The sequence below is a fragment of the Phalangium opilio genome, unplaced genomic scaffold, assembly GCF_054372755.1.
Source record: "Phalangium opilio isolate 3A_F unplaced genomic scaffold, DU_Popi_V2 ptg000662l_1, whole genome shotgun sequence".
In the NCBI taxonomy this organism is placed as follows: domain Eukaryota; kingdom Metazoa; phylum Arthropoda; class Arachnida; order Opiliones; family Phalangiidae; genus Phalangium; species Phalangium opilio.
This window is the reverse complement of record NW_028324246.1, coordinates 1,754,667-1,778,121: the sequence shown is the minus strand read 5'-3', so window position 1 is coordinate 1,778,121 and position 23,455 is coordinate 1,754,667. Positions and strand designations below refer to the sequence as shown.

At 36.6% G+C, this 23,455-nt stretch overlaps 2 protein-coding genes across 2 annotated transcripts; one reads left to right on the top strand and one right to left on the bottom strand.

Annotated features, from left to right (window-relative positions):
- The first annotated feature begins 279 nt into the window (after positions 1–279).
- LOC149588316 (exosome complex exonuclease RRP42-like) lies at positions 280–2,071 on the top strand. The gene is made up of 7 exons (XM_089862947.1): positions 280–856; positions 918–1,019; positions 1,097–1,191; positions 1,250–1,415; positions 1,483–1,553; positions 1,612–1,735; positions 1,796–2,071. The coding sequence occupies exons 1-7, from the start codon at positions 800–802 to the stop codon at positions 2,048–2,050; spliced, it is 870 nt and encodes a 289-aa protein (XP_089719073.1). The 5' UTR covers positions 280–799; the 3' UTR covers positions 2,051–2,071.
- Positions 2,072–2,382: 311 nt separating this feature from the next.
- Positions 2,383–23,238, bottom strand: CAH1 (carbonic anhydrase 1). Its single transcript, XM_089862951.1, has 7 exons — positions 22,933–23,238; positions 7,682–7,879; positions 6,703–6,821; positions 6,147–6,245; positions 5,191–5,305; positions 4,563–4,669; positions 2,383–3,997 (listed from the first exon to the last, which is right to left on the bottom strand). The coding sequence occupies exons 1-7, from the start codon at positions 23,012–23,014 to the stop codon at positions 3,860–3,862; spliced, it is 858 nt and encodes a 285-aa protein (XP_089719077.1). The 5' UTR covers positions 23,015–23,238; the 3' UTR covers positions 2,383–3,859.
- Positions 23,239–23,455: the final 217 nt, after the last annotated feature.

Sequence of the window (23,455 nt, the reverse complement as noted above, 5' to 3'; positions counted from 1 at the left end):
GAAAATACTGGCTTTATGCAAGAAAAAGTTTGTAGAATTTATGTAAATTAGTATTTTTGAAGCTAACTTTTGAAAATGGCGGCCTTATACAATAGAGCTATCTCAGTTGTGACGTCAGTGCCTAGGTAAAACGTCACGGGCTTAGCTTTGACAATGGGCGGCCATGTTTGGTACCGCTTTGGTTCTATGGGCAAATAGCATTGGTGACGTCACACTAAGGCTTCTGACATAGCTCTATAGAGGCGGCAATGTATAAAGACACTACCAGAAGGATCAACAATAGCAGACGAACCTTCGAAGAAAATAGTTTCTTGTATTCATCCGCGGTTTCCCGCCAAAAAAGCGGATATTCAGTGGCGCGAAAAAACCGATAAAGTGACGTCTCGCGAAATAGCTAAGAATACGTACTTATTTTCTTCTGATATTATGTTATAAAATTAATAGGTTTCCTTGAAAAAACCATGAGTTTCATCGAGTTTTCGGTAAATTTATGCAAATTAGTATTCTTGTAGCAAACTTTTGAAATTAGCGGCCTTATGCATGGGGACGTTTGTTGGTGAATTTTATGCAAATTAGTATATTGGCTGCAAACTAATGAAAATACTGGCCTTGTGCAAGAAAAAGTTTCAGAATTTATGCAAATTAGTATTTTGGAAGCAAACTTTTGAAAATGGCGGCCTTATGCAAAAAAATTGGTTTCATGCAAACTTATGCAAATTAGTAGCGTCCAAAATTGAAAATAGATCCTCCACGTGGTTTCAGTTAGAACATCGTTTTACTGTAAATAAATAACAGAAAAATGTCGAATACATTAATCAGTGAACCTGAAAAGACGTATATAATACACGGCATTCAAGTAACATAATTGAGATTAATGAATATTGGAATTACTTAAGGCTAAAGTAAAACTATTTTAGGATAATTATCGAGCTGACGGTAGAGAATGTTTAGATTATCGTCAAATTGAACTGGAAACTGATGTAGTTTCTAATTGTAACGGATCATCCCACGTTCGATTAGTATGTTTAATTAAATTAATTAAATGGTAGATCAATATTTAGCTGAGGTTTCTTTTCTTTTCCTTAATGTAAAATAGGCAAACACTGATATCTTGGTTGGGGTAAAGGCAGAATTAGACACTCCTCAACCTTTGAAACCTAATCAAGGGAGATTAGAGTTTTTCGTTGATTGGTAGGATAATTAGTATCACGGTAATTAAACCTAATTAATAAGATAAAATTTGAATTAGTACCGCCAATGCCAATCCAGAGTTTGAAGGTCGAGGTGGTGAAGAAATAGCCTCTGAAATAACGCAACTGCTATTTAGAGCTTATTCAAACACAGATTGCCTTGATCTCGCCAGTTTAGTAGTAATACCAGGAAACCAAGTTTGGGTCCTTTACGTTGACATAGTGGTACGTAATTAAATTAATTAATTAATTAATTAATTAAACTTAAAAGCAATGATTATTTTAATAATAGATTTTAGAATGTGGTGGAAGTTTAGCCGATGCAGCTTCAATGGCTATCAAAGCCGCGCTTTTTGACACTAAGTAACATGTATAATTACCCAATTTAATCGCGATTAAATTAATTTTGAATGGTTTTTAGAATCCCAAATGTAACTTTCACAACTGCCGAAGATGGAACTCAAGAAATAGAAGTTTCAGATGATCCTTATGATGTTAAACGTTTGGATGTCACCAATGTTCCATGTCTAATAAGTTTATCAAGAGTAAATATTTATTAAAATTATTTTAACGTCGATTTAACTATAATTAATTTGCATTTGTAGATTGGTCAGAAATTTGTTGTTGATTGTAGCCAATCAGAGGAGGCTTGTAGTTTGGGCAAATTGGTTTTATCCGTGACAGAAAATGGAGATATTACATCAGTCCGGAAAACTGGATCTGGTAGTCTTCACTCGGAAAGTGTCCTCAGTATATTCGAACCGGGACAAGAAATTGGAATTAGTTTAAACAAAATATTAATCAAGAAATTAAAGTTGGAAAGTAAAGTCAAAAAAGATAGAATTGGATTTTTGAAATAAATAAAGTTGCCTTAAAAGAAATTGCACTTTTTATTCCATGAATTTTATGCATAATATAGAATTTTCTATGAAATTTATGCATAATATAGAGTTTTCCCATGAAATTTATGCATAATATAAGAGTTTTCCATGAAATTTATGCATAATATAGAGTTTTCCATGAAATTTATGCATAATATAGAGTTTTCCATGAAATTTATGCACAGTATAGAATTTTCCATGAAATTAAAATTCTAGAAGAAATATTAGTAAAAACGGACACAATGACAATAGTTGTTTCTTGGCTTTGTTTATTGCTTATTTGTTTTTCCTCTTGGCGCTAGTACACATAGTTTTTGAAATTAGTTATTTTAGATTTTTATTCTGAAAAAGGGTCGAAATAGTACAGTAAATTTGTTTGATATGGAAGATATGTGACTAACCCTTTTTCGGAAGAAAACACCCAAAGAATTTCACCACCACAGACATTTAAGCGTTAATTTAACAATAAAAAACATTTATATATATGTATATTTAAACTTAATCATCTTCTATTAAATCTATTATTAAAACTTAAATATTACAAAAATTTACCCCAATCTTCCTTAAATAGGCTTAACAATTTCCCCGCACCCTTATAGACTCTTTTAAAGGGCTAGTCTCACGCAAACGTTGACGTCACGCGAGACTAGTCCTCGTTTTTAAAATACAACTCTCACCATCAGTCTTCAAGCCTCATTGGTTTCGTGTAAATTCAAAAAACTAGATATATATATCTCTCTCTAAAAAACCAACCTTTTGCATATAATTAAAATTTAGTGTATTATTTTTTTAGTAAAAAAATTATTATTTTTTTTTTCACTTGGGTTCATATAGGGCCTTAAAATAATCCATTTCCTATTTTTATAAAATAAATTTGGATTCATCTTAAAAGTGACACGCCCTTTTTTTCTATTCCATTTAATATATTTATCGTCGTGTTTTAGCGATTTCCAACTCCATTTTTTTTAACCGTTTTAAATTTCTTTAAAATAGACCAAAATTAGACCATTTTATTTACCTGATAACTCCCGCGCATGCGCGTCTGTGATTTATACAAAAATAGGGCGGGAAGTTTTATTTAGTTTCGAGTTTTGACACGTGGGACACCTTTTGAAGGTTTTAAAAAGTTTGCAAAGGCCTAAGTTGTTCGTGTTGTATTTGTATTTGGCAGTGGGCCTTGGTCTTGATACTTAAGCCTTTGTAACTCTATTTCTAGACCTAAATTGGTGTAAAACTTTGTTAGTCGAGTCTAAAATTAGCGAGTACAAACTTTTGATTAGGCTTAACGTTATAGTGGGCCTCATTTTTTTTTTGACACTAGAGAATCCTCAAAAATTGGGAGACGGGTCTAATTATTATTATTATTATTACAAAATATAGTGTTGTTTTAGAGGCGAGAAGTTATTCTTAAAAATAAATTGGTCTATTTCTCGTAACAATTCGATACTTTTAACATTCCGTTAGCCAGCCAGCGAAAGTTATCGACTTTTATATATATTTATAAATATAGTTTTAATATATATCTCTTGAAAAATATTAGATTTTTATATAAATTTCATGAAAACCGTTAGATTATCGCTAAAATACGTTCTCTTTTACCGCGTTTAAAATCTTAACACTCGGAATGTTATTCCTTTCTAATTTCTAGCTTCCTATTTGTTTACCCTAAATTGCCAAGACAACCGGCCGTGATCCTACATCATGCGATTGACTTCTTACAAGTTAAGAGTGTTGGTGGGAATGTTAGTTTTTGGTTGAATGACGTGTTGCGTAGCGTTGTTTTTCGATCTAAAAGTCAACCTCTTTGACTAATCGACCTTCGATAGGTTGCGGAGGTCGATAATTTTCGATCAATTTTCCGCAAAATTTTCCGGGAGGGCAATCGGAATCTTTGTCGTAAAATCGTAGGTTGCGGAAGGCTTCCAACTATTTCAAGTAGGTCAAAATAGGCTTAATATTAATAAGTATGGTTTTAGACGTTATGATTGATTGGGGTTAGAGGGCAAGGCTTATTTTCAAATTTTTTGAAAATGCGAGGCTTAAGAAAAACTAGGGTTCAGAGGTTAAAATGCGAGGCTTAAGAAAAACTAGGGTTAAAAGGTTAAAACGCGTGGCTTAAGAAAAAATAGGGTTCAGAGGTTAAAATGCGAGGCTTAAGAAAAACTAGGGTTCAAAGGTTAAAATGAGTGGCTTAAGAAAAACTAGGGTTCAAAGATTAAAATGAGTGGCTTAAGAAAAACTAGGGTTCAAAGGTTAAAATGAGAGGCTTAAGAAAAACTAGGGTTCAAAGGTTAAAATGAGAGGCTTAAGAAAAACTAGGGTTCAAAGGTTAAAATGAGAGGCTTAAGAAAAACTAGGGTTCAAAGGTTAAAATGAGAGGCTTAAGAAAAACTAGGGTTCAAAGGTTAAAATGCGAGGCTTAAGAAAAACTAGGGTTCAGAGGTTAAAATGAGAGGCTTAAGAAAAACTAGGGTTAAAAGGAGAAGCTCACCTGCTCTTCGGAAACTTGAATAGGTGTTTTGAATACAATCCACGTGACACATTCGGAACATGGAGGGGTAGTTAATGATCCTTCGTACGTCCAGTAAGATTGATTTTCTGAAAATTAATTAATGAAAACCCCAAAAAATTAGACGCCATATTGAGAGAAAAAATAAAATAAAATTAGAGAAAAAAAGTCAAAAGATTTCATCATTGGTTTTTTTTTTAAATTAACGTGTTAGTTGAGAAAAAAAATAACCAAAAACAGCGTGAAATTAATTGATGATTAAGTCGGATAATTAAATTAATTAAGAAGCTAGGCATAACACTGCGATTTAATGAAAGTAACTCAGCCAATAAAAAAAAAGGAAAAAAAAACGATTCAAAGATGTTGGAATAGCCTTTCTCGACACTCTTATAAAACAAACCTTGTTGCATATCCAAGGTGTAAATACCGTTTGCGTTTGTGTATGAACAAGGCTCAGATTCATAGTACCCTATACCAAATATTGACGTAATAATATTTCACCATGAATTTATTAAATATCGCTTAAAGTTAAAGGTCACCAAAGGTCAAAGTTAACCCCATAATTGTACTGTTAGTCACGGAGATAAGGCATATGTTTTGTCGAACTTACCAGGTATGAAAGCTTCGGGATTGACTTCGTTGTTGAGATCACATTCTTGTCCTTTGTGATAAATGCATTCCGTTTGTTCGACAAGTTTCTGTAGCTCGGGATGAGGATCTCCGACCTTCAAAGATCGATAAATTTGCTTTATTCCAAGCCACTCAAATACTATAAGAAATCTGATCAATAGAACTAGCACCGCGAGTCTATAAAGAAATTCGCCAGGAGCAGCGCCTTTTTTTTTCGCTTGTTCAACAGAAAATGCATTAAGTTTGGACATTTGCAGTTGGGTCCGTTGGTTGCAAAGCCCCTTATTAGGTAAGGACTTCGCCTCAGGTGCTTTTAGCGCGCAGTTCGATAAATCAATAAGGTTCTCGCGCCGTTTTCGATCCGAGGAGAAAGTCACTATTAACCTCTGAACATAAACCAACTAAACTTTGACCCCTCATAGCTCTATCAATTTGAAAGCTAAGAGGAAACCCTTTCAGGAGGGTGTAGTCAGGGACAGATTTAATTTAAGAAGTAGGAATGGAGAACGGCGGTTAGTATTTACTTCAGTTATTCCGACTCATAGACCACCCAGTATAGAGCCCCTCCCTTCAACACGTAACGAAAAGTTTAAATTATCTTATTGGCTCACTTAAACTACGTTTTGATGACGTTGCTGACGCGTGGACGGCGAAAAATACACGTAATTCCTTTTTACCTCTGTCGCTATGACCCCTTCTCTTCTTTCATACCCCCCCCCGTCCCGTGGAAGGGGGTCCGGGACTTTGACGCGCGTCCAGATTACTCTGTTCTCCATTCCTACTTCTAAAATTACATCTATCCCTGGTGTAGTAGACTCAAATGTCCTCTATCTAACTGTACCATTACGTGCGTTCAGAACAAGCGAGAGTCGAGAAAACGGGCTTCATAGTGACTTATCCCTCGTTACCGCAAAAGCCACTTTAAGTGTATTTTACCTCAAAGAAAATTCCAAGTACGGCTAATCCTTGATCGGACGACGCGGCTGCTTCGGCTGGTGTGGCGTATTTCTCAAAGTTCCAATGTACCAAATGGATCTGCAATTACATTGTTACAAGTTACTGAAGCTAGACGTCCAGAGTACATTAGTGGAATACTCCGTGGTACCAGAAGGGGATAATAGAAGAAGGATGACACTCTGTATCCTCTTAATATTCTTTAGTTATGTAACATGATTCATCCCGGGTACATGCCCCTTTTTGTTTGCCCTCCCGCTCATCAAACTTAATTCAGATGGGCATCGCATCACCGTGCTAGGGTGAATTCTATAACTGTTTGATTGTACTAAATCCTTGAGGTGGACAAAAAACCACAAGTTCATGCGCCTTGGCAAATAGTTAAACGCTAATAAAGTAGTGATGAGGGAACTATTTATCGGGTAACCTTGCTCCAAATGTTAAGGGATGCTGGGTAGAATCATGTTACAATTACCCCGCCTTTGTGGTACACTTCTCTCGAAGAGAAGTATTATATACTTTTGTTGGTTGTACTTACCTCTCCGGCGTATGGTTTCCCATTGACGGTGTGCTCGGAACCACATTCGTTGTTTTTTCCCCAATGGCAATGAAATTGCAACAGTTGGTAAGTGTCCATCAACGGCCCTCCACTCAACGCTATATAAGACAATTAAGCGTAAATTTGTTTTAATTAATGTTTAAGATGCCAAACGCTTAAATCTAAACCAGGGATAGATGTATTTTTAGAAGTAGGAATGGAGAACAGAGTAGTCTGGGCGCGCGTCAAAGTCCCGGACCCCCCTTCCACGGGACGGGGAGGGGGTATAAAAGAACAGGCGGGTCAAAGCGACAGGGGTAAAAAGGAAATACGTATTTTTGGCCGTCCCCGTCAGCAACGTCATCAAAACGTAGATTAAGTGAGCCAATAATATAATTTAAACTTTTCGTTACGTGTTGAAGAGAGTATACTGGGCTATGAGTCGGATTGAAGTAAATACTAACCGTTCTCCCTTCCTGCTTCTAAAATTAAATCTATCCCTGTCTAAACACAGGTAACTTGAAATAAAGTCTAAAAAATCTATAATGATGACCAACACAGTAATTGCTTTGTCGGTGATGGCCACACACAAACGCAAGGAGGCGAGATCACCCCTTTGCGTCATGATGACCATCACCACCTATAACAGTGCATAGGGTACAATTAATTATTGTTTTTGTTTACCCGACATAACGTCCACTGGAAAGAGAGGGAGAGAAAAACAGATAGAATTTTCGTTTTTAATTTGAAACTTTAAAAACTTAAACTTCCTGGTAAACTAAGTTAAATTTTACTTTAAAAAATAGTTATATTAACTCGGTGTAATCGCGTCTCGGACCAACCAAGGAGAATGAACCATGTCCACGCGCCTGATAACCCTAACTACTCCACCATTAAACTATATTCTCCTTGGTTCCACGGTTCACAGGTGCGCGGCGTATCTGGCCCTAGTGTTTGAGGGGGCTTAGTGGTAACTTACTGGATCCTCGCGATTCGACGTTGACCTTCCATCCGTGTCCGGTATTGAGCAAAGATTTACAGTTTTGTGGTAAATAGGACCACGTTAGCGGTTTCCGTCTCAACTCGACGTCACGCTGGACGCAATCCGGCGTGATGTCGATAGGCGATTGCTTTTTACCACAGGCGGCGGGGAATTGTTTACCCCATTGGTCAGGACCTACGAAAACAAAATCAAGATACGAACTTCGGTTAGGATTTAGTCAACTTATGGTTCGAATTCTATCCAAGTGGAACTAGGAAGAGACGATGCTTTACTTCCTATCTATATGTTCCGTCTATTTGCCTTTGATCGTATCATAAGTTCATAAGATATGTTCCATAAGTTTGTCACTGGTTACAAACTGGAGCTTGTCACGAAGTGAGTGACGTAGGTCATAGATTCGAGGTAAAGCGACGCCTGGTGAGGCGCTGTCAAAGGCTTAGTAAACAGACTAAATAGGAAGATGGAAGTCCTACAAAACCGAGTGTATAGCCATTCAATTCTCGCTTGTCGTTCTCGAACTAGCTCCCAGTAAGTCTCTAGCATTACGAAGTATAAAAAGTGTCATACTTATGGAACATATTTTATAAACTTATGATCGTATCAATTGAGGACGTCTATCCAATCAGAAATCGGATCTCGAGATGCATTGTTTGCCGATCAATTTTGCAATATCTGTAGATTATTACAGCCATCTTTTCCGATTACAGGCCGAATTATCAAAGAGCTCTATTTGTTTAACTTCTTGGGTAAATATGACAAAATCACGGAGGGGAAATTATGCCTCAATTGTTATTTTTTTAAGAGTCTCAATTTGCGCAGGTTGCTGGATAATTAGGTCAAACTAATTTCAACGTAGTTAAACCGAGCGTTATAATTTAGATTCTAGTCGCGGGTGTACATCTACCTGAATATAAATTAGACACTATATCTTGTTTGTATTGCACCAGTTTTTGAGGTATTATTTATATTTTGAATTTGGAAATATTAAATAAAGTAATTTTTCAAGGTTTCATTTTGAATTTCTTAAGTTTTTTTTCCTTTAAAACTTTGAAGTGCGACTTCCAGATCTAGTTTAACGAACGGACGTAATAATAAATTTCGGGAGTAGTTCACGATACTAAAAAAGGCTTGCACAATCGCAAGTACGAGCACAATCGCTAGTACAAGCACAATCACAAGTAATTTTTTGGTACTAAATCCTCAGCAATCAACCCACAAACCTCATATTGACATGGGACAAAAATCCACAAGCGCACCTTGGCAAAATAGTTAAGCGCTAACATAGTAATGATGAGGGAACTATTTATTCGGTTTTAGTAACCTTGCTCCAAATGTATAACGATGTTGGGAAGAATCATGTTACAATTACGCAGCGGCTTTGTGCTTGTACACTTCTCTCGAAGAGAAGTATTATAAACTTCTGTTCATATCAACCCTATAGAATACTCGCGGTTACATCAACAAGCACTCAAAGACATAACCTATTTCGTCAAAATAGAGTTCTAGAAATGAAAAATGTATTTCTGAAAAAATGTTTGTATCTATTTTTAAGCGTAACGAAAAAAACTGCGTGGGTAAACATCCGAATGTTTCTTCTTCTTTCCATCAGCTGTTTTCTTTAAAATTGGATTTTCGTCAAAAATCATATTTTTAAAACCCAGTTAGCCTAGGCCTATTTATTTATTTTTTTCTTCTTGATAAATGTTAGTTTCTGTTGGTAGAAACCCACAAAGCATTTTTTTGCAAAATAAATACGGATTTTCTGAAGCCGACAACAGAAGCAACAAGTAAAAGTCAATTCTTATCTCAAGTACGAACGCGGTCGCGAACTATTCCAAAAAAGCTCCTGGGAATAGAAATACTTCGTAAAAATCGTAAATGGAGAGCTCGAGTTCCGAAAAACTCGCATAAAACTTTTATAGGAAGTTTTTTCTTTTCCTATTGGCGGGTGCTATTATGCAATCTCCGAATTTCGCCGAGTTTTAGAAATAAATTAACCCTTATAGTCAAGAAGTTATCTAAACAGCCAACTTGGCAAGTATGATACTTGATCACTGTTTGAGGCATTCTACTCTAGGCCTAGGAGCGAGTTGAAATATTTGAAAAAATGTTTCTAGAGGGCTGCCACAAACTTTTCAGGTTAAAATTGTTTGGCTTTGCGGAGCGAGCGAAATGAGCTAACCGATTTTGGTGTCTGGTCAAACGTGATCGGGCCTAAAACGGCCCTTAAAATGTCACCCGGTTGGATGGTTGAACCACAATTATTTTAGATACTTTAACCAAATTCCCTCACTTTGTTGAAATTCTTAAAATTCCCTGAAGTTTCCCTAACCTTTTTGCCCCTATTTGAAATTCCCTGACTTTTCTTTAACCTTTTTGCACCATTTTGAAATTCCTTAACCTTTTTGCCCCTCTTTTGAAATTCCCTGACCTTTCCTTAACCTTTTGCCCCTCTTTGAAATTTCCTGACGTTTCCCTGACCTTTTGGACGCATTTTGAAATTCCCTGACGTTTCCCTGACCTTTTGGACGCATTTTGAAATTCCCTGACGTTTCCCTGACCTTTTGGACCCATTTTGAAATTCCCTGACGTTTCCCTGACCTTTTGGACCCATTTTGAAATTCTCTGAACTTTTCACTTTTCCCCTGACCTGTGTTGACCCTGTTCTATCTACACTTAATAACTTCAAGTGCTTATACACTTCTGTTAGGGAGCAATATAACGTAGTGGCACTTCGCGTTATCTTCCCCTAGAGTCTGCCTCGAATCAAAGGCAAATGATGCCATTATTCCATAATTGGCCATAAAAAAACCGATATTACGGGGCCTGTATTAACCTAGATAAGATTTATTTTCTCCAGAAAGTGATACGTATCTTTAAAGTTAACTTGACGTTAACAAGGCTATTTCAGAAGGCCGACGACATATTAACCTGGTTTCTACCCATCAATCATTTCGCTTTCATAATGCTAAAACAAGTTGATATGAAGAATTACGGCGATGGAACTGAATTGAACTAAATGATTTTTGTATTTATTTTATTTATTTGAGTTATTTTTAAAAAAAGAGAGAAGCCAACATTAAGGGGGCAACGAAGTCCGTGTTTTTCTTACGGGCCCCTGTAAAAATGTTTACTCTGCTGTACTTCGGTGTATGCATATAAATGTATTTACTGAAACACTTTAAAAACCTATACAGTAATTTAATTAAAGCTTCTTAATTAAATTAATTATATTTATTTATAATTATCAGTGGCACAAGCATAATTCGAGGGGTAAACCACTAAGGCAAAAAAAAGTTTGAAAATAAACTTAATTTTCTCAAAACTTTCTCGAGACTTAGGACATCTCATGGCTACGTGCAACTGTCACACATACTTCCTAAGGTTAAGGTAAGACCTTAAAAAAGTTTGATAGCTTATGATTAAACGCTTTTCAAGGGTGAAACATTGAAACTTGAGAAGATTACTACCACTATCGGATAATATTGCCGAGTTTCTGAAAGAGAGGCGTTGCTGGATAAAAAGAACACACTTATGATTAACGATGGGCTTCTCTTTAGCAGAGAAAGAGTGAGTGGTCATCCTTCAACTCTTAAGACAGTTTGGACCCTCCCCAAGGGGTCAAGTGTCAAGCACCGAGGCTCTGATGACATTTCAATTTGCGGTCTAAGCATTAAGCAATGTTTTTAGAACTTAGTTTAGGTCATTGCGACTTTTAAAAGAGTCTCTTTTGGGAATCCAAGTGTGAATTTATTTTGAATCAAGAGAATACCATCTTTCAGAAGAACGGATTCCAGAATTTAAAACAGCGTTTTCAAATCGAAAATCGAGCTAATACCATGGATAAAGGATGCGCGTGAAAAACATTCGACGCTCTATAGGATGTGTAACTCCCTATACTAAAAAGTAGACAAGTCGATACTAGCGCCGCCTGGCTACCAGCGCTGGAAAGCCTCGCGTGAAATATAAAAAGTACTGGACATAAGAAAAAAACAGGGCCGGAACTAAGCACAGGACACTGAACATTGTCCAATAAAATTTTAAAATGTCTCATAAGTATTTTAGAAACTAAGGAGGTCACTGGAGATTTTGACCAATAAACTTTCCCAAGTTTTGAGAGCTTGACTATGGAGGTGCGACACTATTTTTGCACACTCCAGTGGACAATGTCCTATAAATTTTCCAGTCAAACAAGGGGTCACTGGACACTTGTCCTATAAGAAATTTCGGGCCCTGCGGCGCGTCTACGGTAGATTTTTTCCTTCACGTCGTCTGCTAGAAGGAAAACGGTGGTTTTATTATCTTATGTCCAGTACATTTTATTTTTCACGCGAGGATTTCCAGCTCTGGCAGCCAGGTGGCGCTAGTATCGACTTGTCTACTTTTTAGTATAGGGAGTTGCACATCCTATAGAGCGTCGAATGTTTTTCACGCGCATGATCGCATCCTTTATCCATGCTAATACATCGCGAGATGCAGTGGAGGAAAGTGGAATTTAATTTGAAAGTGACGTAAATGAACCCCCGACGGTTGATTGCGTTTTAATTTTGAACTATTTACGTTTTTGGGGGTTCAGGGACGAATTCTTTCAAAGAACGTCAATCGATAAACGAGGAAATAATGGACCTCGTATTAAATTCTTTGGGTGACTAGGGCTCAAATATCAAATTGCTTTTCTGGTGGTAATAAGACTCTCTCTCCTCTCTAACCGTCATTCATTTGACCCCAGACTATCTTTTGTCAACGAGTTCTCAAAGGACCCCGTGTTGAGGACATCCTATACAGCAATATCGAAAGGAGGAAATTGAAGCTGTTGAGTTTTTCTAGGACAAGGGCTTTAGTAGGACTTTTAGTATGAACTATATAGTACCTCTACATAATTAAATATAATTTATTTCAATTGACAAATAGGGTTTGAAAAACTCGATAGAAAAGAATTCGTTAAGCCTCGGTTGTAAATTATTTTGAAATTTGGCGGGCTGTAACAATTCATAATTCCACGTGGTTTGTTCGCGCCCTTTTATAACAATTTGGTCTCGAGGAAAGGAATTACATGGTTGATATAATTATTAGACTAATGTCACGTGACACCAGTGAATGCAACTATCGAGAGCGGTGTAACCGTTAAGCCTCGGTTAAAGACAAAAATTTTAATTTTGGCGGGCTTTAACAATTCATAATGCCACGTGCTACCGTCTCGAGGAAAGGAATTACATGGTTGGTATAATTATTACACTAATGTCACGTGACCAGCAAATGCAATATCGAGAGTGCCTGTATAATCCTTAAGCCTCGGTTAAAGACAAAAATTCAATTTTGGCGGGCTTTAGCAATTAATAATGCCACGTGGTTTGTCCACGCCCTTTATAACAATTTAGTGTCGTGGAAAGGAATTACAGGGTTTATATAATTATTAGACTAAGGTCACGTGATTCCAGTAAATGCAATATCGAGAAGCGGTATAATCGGAGCGGCGCTAATTGAATCGAGTCTAATTTGTATTAGACAGTGACGATAATTAAAGTCGGGACTAATTGCTGACCCCGACTCTTTAATTAAAGATACAATTATTTATAATGTTGCGATGGGGGTTAATTCCTTTCTTTTCTCCCCGGGGTGTCAAATCAGCTCTTTCGGTTGCTTTCCCTCGGCAGCGATCTCTCTAATTAACCATAAATTAGATTGCGTCATCGCAGTAGGAAGTTCAAATAATTCCCAATACGGAACTATTAACTACATCTATACCCAAGAGCCTTTCTTTTCGTACGAAATTTATTAAGGAACATGTACGTTAAATAAAGCCAGAAGTATATAATACTTCTCTTCGAGAGAAGTGTAAAACAAAGTGCCAGGGTAATTGTAACGTGATTCTTCCCAACATCATTCAGAACATTTAGAGCAAGGTTACTAAACGCGATAAATAATTCCCTCATCATTACTCTATTGCTAAGCCTAGGCAATGTGGATTTTTGTCCCACGTCAAGACAATCAAGGTTTGTGGGTTGATTACTGAGGATTTAGTACCAAACAGTCATAATTCACCCTAGCACGGTGCAATGCCATCTGAGCGGGAGAGCAAACAAAAAGGGTCCCTCGCCTGGGAAGGATCACGTTTCTTAACTAAAGTATTAAGAGGATATAGAGTGTCATCCTTCTTCTATTATCCACTTCTGGTATAGCTTCCATTTTCAAGTTTTTGGAATAAATTATGTAGGGACAGTGTACTGTTTTTTGACATGTTGAGCGAGATTTAAATGACATAAAACTAATGAAACGGTCTTGGACGACGGACGTAACAAGTGACAATCGTTAGAGAAAGGACCGCTGCTGTCAACGGGAAACGACAAGGTATAGAAGTTCAAAGGGGCGGTTTTATTTAACTCTCCCCCTTCCCCGTTTATCGACCGAGGCTTAGAGAGTGGAGTCACGCCGTTTGTGTTTGGACTATGGCTTACGATAACGGACAATAATAAGATCCATTTGAAGAAATTCCCATGTAATAACTGGAATTGTTATTGATATTTCAAAGTAAAGCTTTCAGCTTTTATTTTAACTGCTTGAAAAGTAAAACTAGAACGGATTTATCGAACGAGGCTTAGCGTTTAGAGAAAATAACAGTTACGATTATTATCACGCGATTGCCAGTCTTGGAATTAACTCCAATAACGGACAAATATTATCACCATAGTTATGACACTACTTATACTTCGTAGAGCTAGTTCGTGAACGACAAGCGAGAATTGACTACACGCCTTTTTGCAGTCCATCTTCCTATTTAATCTGTACAGCGCCTCACCAGGCGTCGCTTTAAAACAAGCTATCAGCAAGAAGTGATATCTAGTTTAAATTCTCCACATTTCTAGCTTTATCTCTAGTCCAAACGTAGGTCCGGAGTTAATCCCCGCCTCTAAATTACTACCAGCATCTCATTGGTTCTTGAAAACTCACGTCAGCGCGACGCGAATGACGAAAATTACAGTCATATTTTCCGACTGAGGAGAGACAAAATAGCCCGGCCTCCTTTTACGTCCCCCCTTGTATTTTGAAAGGGGACTGGGACCATTTTACGGACCTTGGACTGGGACTATGGCGCGCGAATACTTAGGCATCTTATACCTTCTCTCTGAGATACTGATATAACTTCTTGGTTGAACCTTTACTTTAAAAATCACGCTTTTCTTTCTCTGTTAGTATAATTGGCACCTTGAAAGTTGAAACGTTTTATTTTTGCCCAAAATAAGACAAGACTTATAGTCTTTTAGGGCCTTGGAAATAACACCTATCTATATAAAATACCCTTAGTTAAGCGCCAGCCAGGGCTATTTTTGGTTTCCAAGCCGCGCAAAGGTGATGGCGGGCAGCGGAATTGCACTTTTATGGCTTCCAGTGTCCGGTATTGTTAAGAATAAAATAACCTTGGGCCGTTTTTCAAAGGGGGCGTCAATCGTGATAAGACCCTGCCATAATTTCCTTCCCTCGATCTCTACCTTCATTTCAAAAGTTGTTTTAGATTTGTGATTTTACCTCTTTTTCTTTTGGGCTTTGTAATTCGGCACGAATCCGTGAAAATATATGGTTCTTATTTAATCATCGACTTTTTACGTAAATTTCTCTTTCTTTATTTTATTTTACGCTTTGTAAGTACGTTTGATTTTACGCTTCTGAATTTGATTAACGTCTATTGTCAAAAACGTGATAAAAATTTATTATCAGTCGCTTTTTTCTAGTTATTCGTTTACGTTGTTTACAAATCAGAATTTGAATTATTTATAATAGCATAAGTTTATAAGATATGTTCCATAAGTATGACACTATGTATATTTCGTAATGCTAGAGACTTACATCTCGAGAACGACAACACACTCGGTGTTAGTTTTGCAGTTCATCTAGTCCTATTTAGTTGACAGCGCCTCACCAGGCGTCGCTTTACCTCGAATCTATGGCCTACGTCACTTCATGACAAGCTCCAGTTTGTAACCAGTGACAAACTTATCATGGAACATATCTTATTAACTTATGATAATAAGAACATAAACAGGAAATCACGATTAACAGTCCCCTTGGATTTGACATTAAAAAACTAACTTGGAAAATTGTTTATGAAGGTGGGGTCTGCGGGGTAACTCGGCTAGCAAAAATATAAAGGGTTTTTTAAAAAAGATGAAATCAATCTTTTAGAATGTATAATAATAAAAAATTCAAATCACGCTTTCAACGCGTATAATTTATCACTTCACAAGGTGTCGGACACTTATACCCCCCCCCCCCCAAGAAAAAGAAGTGATAGTTTCCAAATCATAACACTATCTTACTTAAAGGAAAAGTTCAGGTAACATAACATTATACCTTAAAAGAACGGCCTTTTTCTAAATATACAAGGAAAAATATTAAAAATAAAAGAGATCTCCAATTACAAAATAATTAGCATCTAATTAGTCTTAAAAATAAAAAATCAAGGACTACTACTGCACCATCCGCCATTGTTTTAGTGGCGTCTGCTAAATCGAACCTCTTACCCCTACGGGATTGAGAGAGAGAGAGAGAAAGAGAGAGAAAGAGAGAGAAAGAGAGAGAGAAAGAGAGAGAGAAAGAGAGAGAGAAAGAGAGAGAGAAAGAGAGAGAGAAAGAGGGGTAGGTGTAAGGTTCTGGCTAGCAGACGCCACTAAACCAATGGCGGATGGCAAAGTAGCCCTTGTTTTTAAGACTAATTAAATGCTATTTATTTTGTAATAAGAGATCATTTATTTTTTAAATATTTTTCCGTTTTAAGGTATAATGTAATAATGTTACCTAAAATTTCCTTTAACTTGAAAATTCCAAAAAATATATCCCCTACGCAGTTCTTTTATATTTATTTCTATTTCCATACCATAGTGAAGTGTCCTACCACTCACCAAAAGAATAAATGCAAACACTCCTACACTAGATAGATGTTTGGGGATCGTGCTATCGCGTAAATACGAAGTTATTTATCGAAATTTCTTTTTTTTTTCTTTCTTTGTTCGCCTTTGATGACATGAGTGAGCGAATATTTTTACTACAACTTGTCATCGAAAACCTCGACTCGTGTCAACAAGTAATATTATAAATCTAAGACTAGAAATGCTTTTTCGATGAAACTTAAATGACATTTATCACATATAAGAGAGTTATAACTAAAACAGAATTATCTGTAAATATCGTAAATTCTTAATAAATAAAAAAGAGCCGACAACAAAAGGCTTAAGAGATTTCTTATTATTAGATTACTTTATTATACAGGTTGTTTCTGATAAGTCTGTATTCCATAAATTAAGGGGGATGTTCTTTGGGTGCATGTACCGATTTTGAGTCGAAAATGTAACTTCTATCGCCATTTTGAATTGCCCTAAGGGTTAGCTACTGTTTTCGAGTTAAGATTAATAAAGAGTATTTTACGAATGACCCCTTAAATTTAATTAAGAAACTGATTAAGACAATGATTTCTAATTTAATTAAATTTAAGGGGTCATCCGTAAAATAAAAACACACCAATATTAACTCGAAAACAGTAGCTAACCCTTGTGGCAATCAAAATGGAGATAGAAGTTACATTTTCGACTCAAAATCTTGCATGCACCCAAAGAACATCCCCCTTAATTAATTTAGGCACGCAGACTTATCAGAAACACGCTGTATATTATCCAATGTCACCCTGGCTACCCGTTTATAGATATAGGCATAGTCTAGACGACGAATAGCTTACAAATTATCTTCTATTATCTAGTTATCACAATTTTATAACTGGCCTCATCGTAAAATTTGGGCTACTTTATTATCAGCGTTGCTATAAGCCTAAACGGATTACGCTGCATTTCCTTTTTTATATAGATTACCCCCTCCCTTAATTGCAGGATATGGGGAAATCTCAGAGTGATTAGCCCCTCGCCAGAGTTGAAAAATCAAGGCTAAAGGATCAGGGTTACCATCAGAAGGGGGTAATAGAAGAAGGATGACACTCTGCATCCTCTTAATACTCTAGTTAGTAGGGTGAATTCTATAACTGTTTGGTACTAAATGCTCAGCAATCAACCCACAAACCTTGATTGTCTTGACGTGGGACAAAAATTAATCCACAAGCTCATGCGCCTTGGAAATCAAATAGTTAAGCGTTTTTAATAGAGTAATGATGAGGTGAGGGGACTATTTATCGCGTACGTGATTCGGTTTAGTAACCTTGCTATAATAAATGTAAAATTATGTTGGGAAGAAAGAATAATGTTACAATTACCACGCCGCTTTGTGCACTGTACACTTCTCTCGAAGAGAAGTATTATATACTTCTGATAAAATGTACATCAGTACATAATATTGTTCATCTCACAATTCATTACCATTGTACCAAGGAACATGGAGATAGGGAAGTTTGGTCAGTATAGGAATCTCTCTTCATGAAATGTAGCAGGTCACGTGACTTATATTCGGCGTTAGTTTGAACTGCGCAGGAAACCGGTAGTGCCGCCTATCCTCAGCACGATGCGCGAGAAAAGTGCGGCGCATGCGCACATGCACATCCACGCCGAAAACGGGATTTTTGGGCGACCGGAGTTATAGCGTTACACGAAACTTCCCTATCTCCATATTCCTTGATTGTACTAAATATTGTTACAAAAAAAAAATACTACCCAAGCCAAAAAGGCTTACATGTATTCAACCCAAATAAATAAAAAAATAAATGGAAATGGAAAGTACGCGAGGTTACTTGGTACTGCACTTTGGACGCCAGGTACCTTGGCCTTCTGGTGTACATGGTATCAATCCCCCTAGTCTGAAAACTATATATGTATAGGCCTAGACAAACAATTTAATTGAATTAATTTAGGCTTAGTAAAAGAAGCCATAGACAATAAATAACGTTCAAAGTCCTAAGTAATTCTGAAAATGCTTTTTTGTTTTATAATAGAAACACCGACAAGTGTTTTTAATATTTTCAGTTTTTGTTATGGAACAAAACCTGTCGTCGTCTATATCCTACACACTCTCTATCTCTCTGCCACCTCAAGGACACTCACGTACTATGATTTCGCAGGAACACAGACAGATACAGCTTGCTTGGTAAAAATATCAAGATTTGAAATTATATCTGTTCCGTTAGGTAATGGTATTCGTAGAAAACGTTTATATAGTGTGTCGACTTGCTTCAACCTTGTACCAAGAAGTGATATCTAGTTTACTAGGGAGAAGGTGTAAATTCGCTACATTTATAGCTTTATCTCCAGTCCAAACGTAGGTCCGGAGTCAATCCCCGCCTCTAAATTACAACCAGCATCTCGTTGGTTCTTGAAAACTCACGTCAGCGCTACGCGAATGAAGGAAATTACGTATTTTCCGACTGAGGCGAGACGAAATAGCCCGGCCTCCTTTTACGTCCCCCCTTGTATTTTGAAAGGGGGACTGGGACTATGGTGCGCGAATACTTAGGCATCTTATACCTTCTCCCTAGTAAACTAGATATCGCTTCTTGCTTGTTCTAACACTTGTAGACATGCATATATAGAATTTGTACGCTATACCTATGTATTAATCTCTCTCCATTGTCAATGAAATTTATTTCCTCGATTGATTTGACATGACAACCTTAAATATTTCATTATATTGTGACCCGTATTGTCATCCTAGTTCGAGGGGTAAATTACTAAAGATACATCAGCGAATTTTAATTTTAAAAGGAAGATTTCAGTAGGGAGAAAAGAGGTAATACGGAGCGGTAATGATGATGAAGGGAGATCTGCGGCAATGAGACTCCCAGTGTACCTTTCGCACGCCCCTACCCTTCGTTAGGCGATTATTAAGACATAAGGACATAAGGGGTATCCTCGACGTTTTTGTGCAGTGTACGACCCTACCGGAACGCTAAGCATGCTGGGAAGACTTCACCTAGCACGGTGCGATGAGCGGGAGATCAAACAAAAAGGGTACGTGAGCCTGGGAAGAATCATGAATTACATAACTGAAGCATTAAGAGGATACATAGTGTCACCCTTCTTCTATTATCCCCTTCTAATTATAGGTTTGGAGGTTCTACTCCATAATCCCACATTCCTTTAAGATTTAATAGGGTTTATTGCGTGTCACCGACGAGGCTCGGTTCGATTCTGGCCTTTCCAACAAGTGTCCCCGATTGTTTTTAGGGTTAGAGTATCGCGTGACACTCGTTACGCTCGCTTTTAAAGAACACCATCGTAAAGATGGTATCATTTGGATAAAATTTGCGAGAATATTCAATTTCTTATCGATTTATTGATGGAATATTGTCTAGTTACCGTACCTTAGGGAAAATTCTCATAGAAAAACCGGGATTTTTTTATATGGTAATGTTGATGCCCCGTTTTGTCTTGTCTGAAGGACTATTAAAGTAGAAGTTATTTTTAATTGATCCTAAATATGATATTGATCCACATTGGAAGGACATTTTATACGTAATAATTCTGTATTATTTTGGACTTTGAGACGCGAAATTACCGTAATTTTTAAAAACTGTAATTAAATTACTGATGCAAATTTTGGGAAAAATAAAATTACTGTTCAGTCGGTAATCTATTTGGAAACTGTTTGGTAATTTACAGCGGTAAATTACCATTGTAAAATTACGGTATGACATAAATCGGTAATTAAGTTACAGACGGTAAAGTACCGACTATAGCATCTCTAATACCCGTTCATTCATTATCAGTAGCGAGCGATTAATAAATATAAGTTCTCAGGCTATTTTAAAATTTTCCAAGTAGCAGAATAATTAAATATAAAAACGATTATCTTATTTAAAACTTAATTTAAGACTTGTTAAATGTTTTTTTTTTTTAATATCGAATAAAATATAATAATAGAAAACCCGACTTTTGTCCCGAGTTCATTTTATGCAAAATTCTATTAACATATTTTGACCCGTGTTAAAAGTTTACGGAACAAGAAATATGAATTTTAAATAAAATTTTAACAAAAGGTGGACCCGAGTTTCCTGAACATATAAATTATGTTAAATACGTTCAAAAGTTTAAAACATATTTTTAAAATGTTAAAAAGCAAACGCGTTATCTTTATTTGAATTTATATTATAGTTTTAAGATAAGTTTTGAAATTGTTTTTTTTTCTAGATAAAAGTGGGACCCGAGTTTCATATAAATTATGTTAAATACGTTAAACTTTGAGAAGAATTTTAAAACATATTTTTAATATGTTAAGAAGCAAACGCGTTATCTTTATTTGAATTTATATTATAGTTTTAAGATAAGCTTTTGAAATTGTTTTTATTTTATTTCCAAATTCGATAATGGATATTTAAAGTGTAAAGTTTAAAGTACAAAATTAAACATTAAAAAAAACGGCGTGATTTTGTATAATATATATATATATTAATACTTCTAATATGAATGGATGTTCTTTAAAAGCAGAGCGAAAAGGCATCAGCTAAATCGACTGACTGTTGAGCATCGCGCTGTAACGCCAAAAAATAAATAAGGGGGCGTATTCGGTCATTTGTAAACCGGCCAAAAAACAATAAAGCGCGCTTTTCACAGGGCGAAAACTATAGCGATTTTCGCTGCGGAAGTTTTGCAAAATTACGCTTCTCCCCAGATTGATATCTAGTTCTATTTTGGCGATATTTTCTTGCGTAAAACGTTTTAACACAGAAAAATAAATTAGGGAGCGTATTCGGTCATTTGAAAACAAACCAAAAAACAATAACGCGCGCTTTTCGCGGGGCAAAAACAATAGCGATTTCCGCCGCGGAATTGTTGCAAAAATTACGCTTCTCCTCGGCTCGTTCGATATCAAGGTCTATTTTGGCGTTATTTTCAGGCGTATAAACGTTTTAACCGAGAAAAAATAATGAAAAAACAAAAAATAAAAAAAATCAACGCAAAGCTAAATTACTTTTTTCGTGAAAGGTTAAAGGCATCAAAATGAATTGGTTGTTGTAAAATTGATTTTACAATCGCTATAGCTACGGCGTACGAATACGCGAGAAAGAAAGTAGCGCTAACAACAGTTGGGAAGGGGGGAAGGTAACCCAATTTTCCACATCAAACGCAACACATTTTTCTCAATTTTTGGGGAAATGAAATGCGACCGAGGAAAAGAACAGAGACGATGATGATATTTTGAAAACCCATCAACTGAAGTCTTGAAAATATATCCTAATATCGAAAGCGCACCATTTGTTTTATCATGTATATATTTTAATTTTTGTTCTAGCTAGAAAATCCGTGTTCAAATCATTTTATTCAAAATTTTCATTAAGTTTAGTGGAGAGGGGGCCTTTAAGTTGATATTTTTCATAAATTTCAAATTATTTTCAGCCCAAACCATTATATTTTCAATAAACTTCAACCATTTCCACCTCAAACCATGTTACGTCCAACCATTTCCAGCCCAAACCATCACATTTTCAAGAAACTTCCAACCATTTACAGCCCAAACCACTAAATTTTCAAGAACCTTAAACCATTTTCAGCCTAAACCATTACATTTTCAAGAAACGTCAACCATTTCCAGCCCGAACTTTTACATTTTCAAGAAACGTCCAACCATTTCCAACCCAAACCATTAAATTTTGAAGAATTTTCAACCATTTCCAGCCCAAACCCATTACATTTCAAGAACTTTCAACCATTTTCAGCCCAAACCCATTACATTTCAAGAACTTTCAACCATTTTCAGCCCAAACCACTATATTTTCCAGAAACTACAACCATTTTCATTAATTTTCAAAAATTTCACCTTAAACACCTGTCAATTCCCGAGTTTATTTTGAAAATATCAAAGAAATTTCATGAATAAAAAATTAAAGCTACTCAACTTCAAACAAAACAAGGAATTTCTGTAATTCTATAAACTATCGAAATTTGACCTTAAACACCAGAACTAATTTCGTAAATTTTAAAGCTATTCTGTACGAAATAAACCTACGCATTTTAAAATGATTTTACATTAATTGAGGCGCTTTTGAGAGTGGCACAAGAGAAAGGAATCCCGTATACTTAATAGGTAAGGGATCCGGTCAGGGCCTTTCCGAATCGATCCCTAAAAACTAGGAAAGAGATGCTCAGCCTCTAACAATCCCTGGAAGCCCAAGAGCGATGCCGCCCCCTCAAACCCTATCATAATTTAGATACTCTAAAATTCCCGAGACCTCCAGATTCCATAACGTTACATCATACCACGTAAATTAAAAGCCCCCAATATTAATTAAAATTAACTGTAATTACCGTTATGTTCCTCGTAACCCCATTCGTCGCTGGTAGCTATAACGGGCAAGGGAGCCACGCTGGTTGTCACGCAGGTACCCATGATGGAAGATTTATTAGAAATTAAAAGTATAAAAACTTAAAAAGGTTTCGATTAAATTAATTTACAAAAACATTAAATTTTCGATTAGTTTTCTTTCGGTATTTTTTGGCGGGAGAATTCCGCGCGCGCTTTCGTTTCGATCTGCCCGGTGTTCCCGACTGAGCGGACAGAGAGCCTAGCGAGGTCTCGCGAAGCTCGCGCCAAAAGTTGCAGGGGCAAAACTAGAGGGAGGGAAAACGGCGCGCGCCAATAAAAGGGGGGCGAAATAATGAATGAAGATAAGAATAAAGCTAAAGGCGGGAAAAATGGGGGACGGAAGCGCGCCCTACACGCGCTAACATAGGAAGGGGTGGAGTATATACAGTCTGGAGTACGCGTTGTTCGTAGGAAGTTGCAACTTGTGTTTTGGAGTAAACATTGACAGGTCCAGCGCACGCGCTC

Excerpts from the sequence above, each read along its gene's own strand:
- LOC149588316 (XM_089862947.1), top strand. The coding sequence starts at position 800 with ATGTCGAATACATTAATCAGTGAACCTGAAAAGACGTATATAATACAC. Across the intron at positions 857-917 it reads ATATAATACACGGCATTCAA|GATAATTATCGAGCTGACGG; the intron begins GTAACATAATTG and ends AAACTATTTTAG. Across the intron at positions 1,192-1,249 it reads TTAGAGTTTTTCGTTGATTG|TACCGCCAATGCCAATCCAG; the intron begins GTAGGATAATTA and ends AATTTGAATTAG.
- CAH1 (XM_089862951.1), bottom strand. The coding sequence starts at position 23,014 with ATGGGTACCTGCGTGACAACCAGCGTGGCTCCCTTGCCCGTTATAGCT. Across the intron at positions 5,306-6,146 it reads TACTTGGAATTTTCTTTGAG|GTCGGAGATCCTCATCCCGA; the intron begins GTAAAATACACT and ends CGATCTTTGAAG. Across the intron at positions 4,670-5,190 it reads TCCCGAAGCTTTCATACCTG|AAAATCAATCTTACTGGACG; the intron begins GTAAGTTCGACA and ends ATTAATTTTCAG.